Source organism: Drosophila simulans, chromosome 2L (genome assembly GCF_016746395.2).
Source record: "Drosophila simulans strain w501 chromosome 2L, Prin_Dsim_3.1, whole genome shotgun sequence".
Classification (NCBI taxonomy): domain Eukaryota; kingdom Metazoa; phylum Arthropoda; class Insecta; order Diptera; family Drosophilidae; genus Drosophila; species Drosophila simulans.
In genome coordinates, this window is record NC_052520.2 from 20,131,591 (window position 1) to 20,133,292 (window position 1,702).

The following is a 1,702-nucleotide window of genomic DNA, read 5'->3' on the forward strand; positions in this document are numbered from 1 at the left end:
GGGTTTCCCACCACCAAAACGATCAAGTGGAGAGTGAGAGGCACCACCCAAAATTAAAATTACTGTGTGTTTTTGGGAGAGAGGAAAATCGGAGAAAGAGAGAGTGAGAAAGGTATAATTGTGGAAGGGAAAGCGCATTGATAAGACCGGCTGTTTGTCGGAAACCGGTTTTACAGTGATCTCTACATAAAGGTACCACCTTTAATATTTATTTGTAAGTTGAAGTATTTAAATTTGTATAAGTTATATTTTTGTTAAATTGATTTAATTAATTGTATTATTAGTGGAATTAAATTATTTATGTTAGCTACTTACATATAATAAAGTAAATATGTGTAAATAAGAATATAATCAAATTTCCTACCTTTAGAAGCTTAAAAATAAATCCATTAAGATAAAATAAAACCATATGTTCACCACATAGAGCGCGACCTGTACTGTGTAACTTATTTCATAATTTGGGGGCTGCTGTCTGCCTTCCGGAGTTCGGAAGTTTAGACTGCACCGACCGATTGCAGAGTTCACACACGTCATATCACCACCAAACAGGAATATATATTTTGTATAAATAGAACCATGGCTACAATGGATGACTTTTTCTATAAGGTGCAGCGGAAACATCCCACCATTCTGGACGACTTGCGAGCAGTTTTCAAAAACTCGCAAAGCGATTCGCCGCATCGTTCAATAACTCTATCCCAAATACGTGGTAAGAATCCGCTCTTTTCATCCAGGTAAACACCATTAACTTTTAATCGTCATTGCAGCTGCCTACAGTCAACGAACTGGCCAGGACTTTCCCGTCAAGGGTGGCACGCGAACCCAAATGTGTTTCGTCCTGACAATCCCTTATGTTGCCTGCTTCACCAGTCAAATTGGCACCTTGCGATTCTACACCATCGAACTGAACCAGGAATAGGGTGGTATTCAACACTGAAGTCTAGTCTGACCCGTGCAATTTCTCTATACTCATATGATGTATAGCAATATTTACACAAAATTATTATTCTATGAATATAAATTGATAACAATGAAATAAATGAAATAAGCTATGTACATGACCTTCGATATTTTTTAAGATGACCTGTTTCACTATGCCTTAAGTCGGCATAGCAAGATAAAACCGGTATTCCCGACCTACCCGGAATAAATGGAGCACATTATACTGACTTAAGAAAACTTTGGAAAACCACAATAACTTCTATATTAAATTGATGACATCAGATCTTTCTTGTTTTCTGACCCCTGATAATGAGGTTTGAAGGAAAAAGCCCAGTGGTGTTTTAATTGTTATTTGGAAGCATACCCTGCATTTTAAAACTTAATTCTCTTTCTAAATAAGCAATATCTATAATGGATTTGAAAAACATTGGATTCAAAATCGATGAAATATAGTCTTTTTTTGCCATTTAAAGCCAAAAGGTTTGATGAAATCCCATCAGACCGAATAACTTCGATGTTTGAAGAGCCAAGCCCATATGTTTTACAACAACAATAGCCAAAATAATTTGCCCATCCCACAAATATCTAATTTGGTAACTAATTGCTGGCTTGTTATGTACAAATGCCTGTTTTGTTTTTAGATTTTGTGGTATAATTTGGTTTTTTTGAGGAAAAGTATGAGTTTTTGTATGTTAACTGGATTGGGTTTGCTAAGAAGGTCTAGAGGGTTGGTGTTGTTAAATATATCTTGCTTGGTTTG

General features: G+C 35.9%; 1 protein-coding gene across 1 annotated transcript; it reads left to right on the top strand.

The window, feature by feature from the left end:
• The first annotated feature begins 469 nt into the window (after positions 1 to 469).
• LOC6732952 lies at positions 470 to 1,056 on the top strand. Its single transcript, XM_002080000.4, has 2 exons — positions 470 to 709; positions 768 to 1,056. The coding sequence occupies exons 1-2, from the start codon at positions 577 to 579 to the stop codon at positions 917 to 919; spliced, it is 285 nt and encodes a 94-aa protein (XP_002080036.1). The 5' UTR covers positions 470 to 576; the 3' UTR covers positions 920 to 1,056.
• The last annotated feature ends 646 nt before the right edge of the window (positions 1,057 to 1,702 follow it).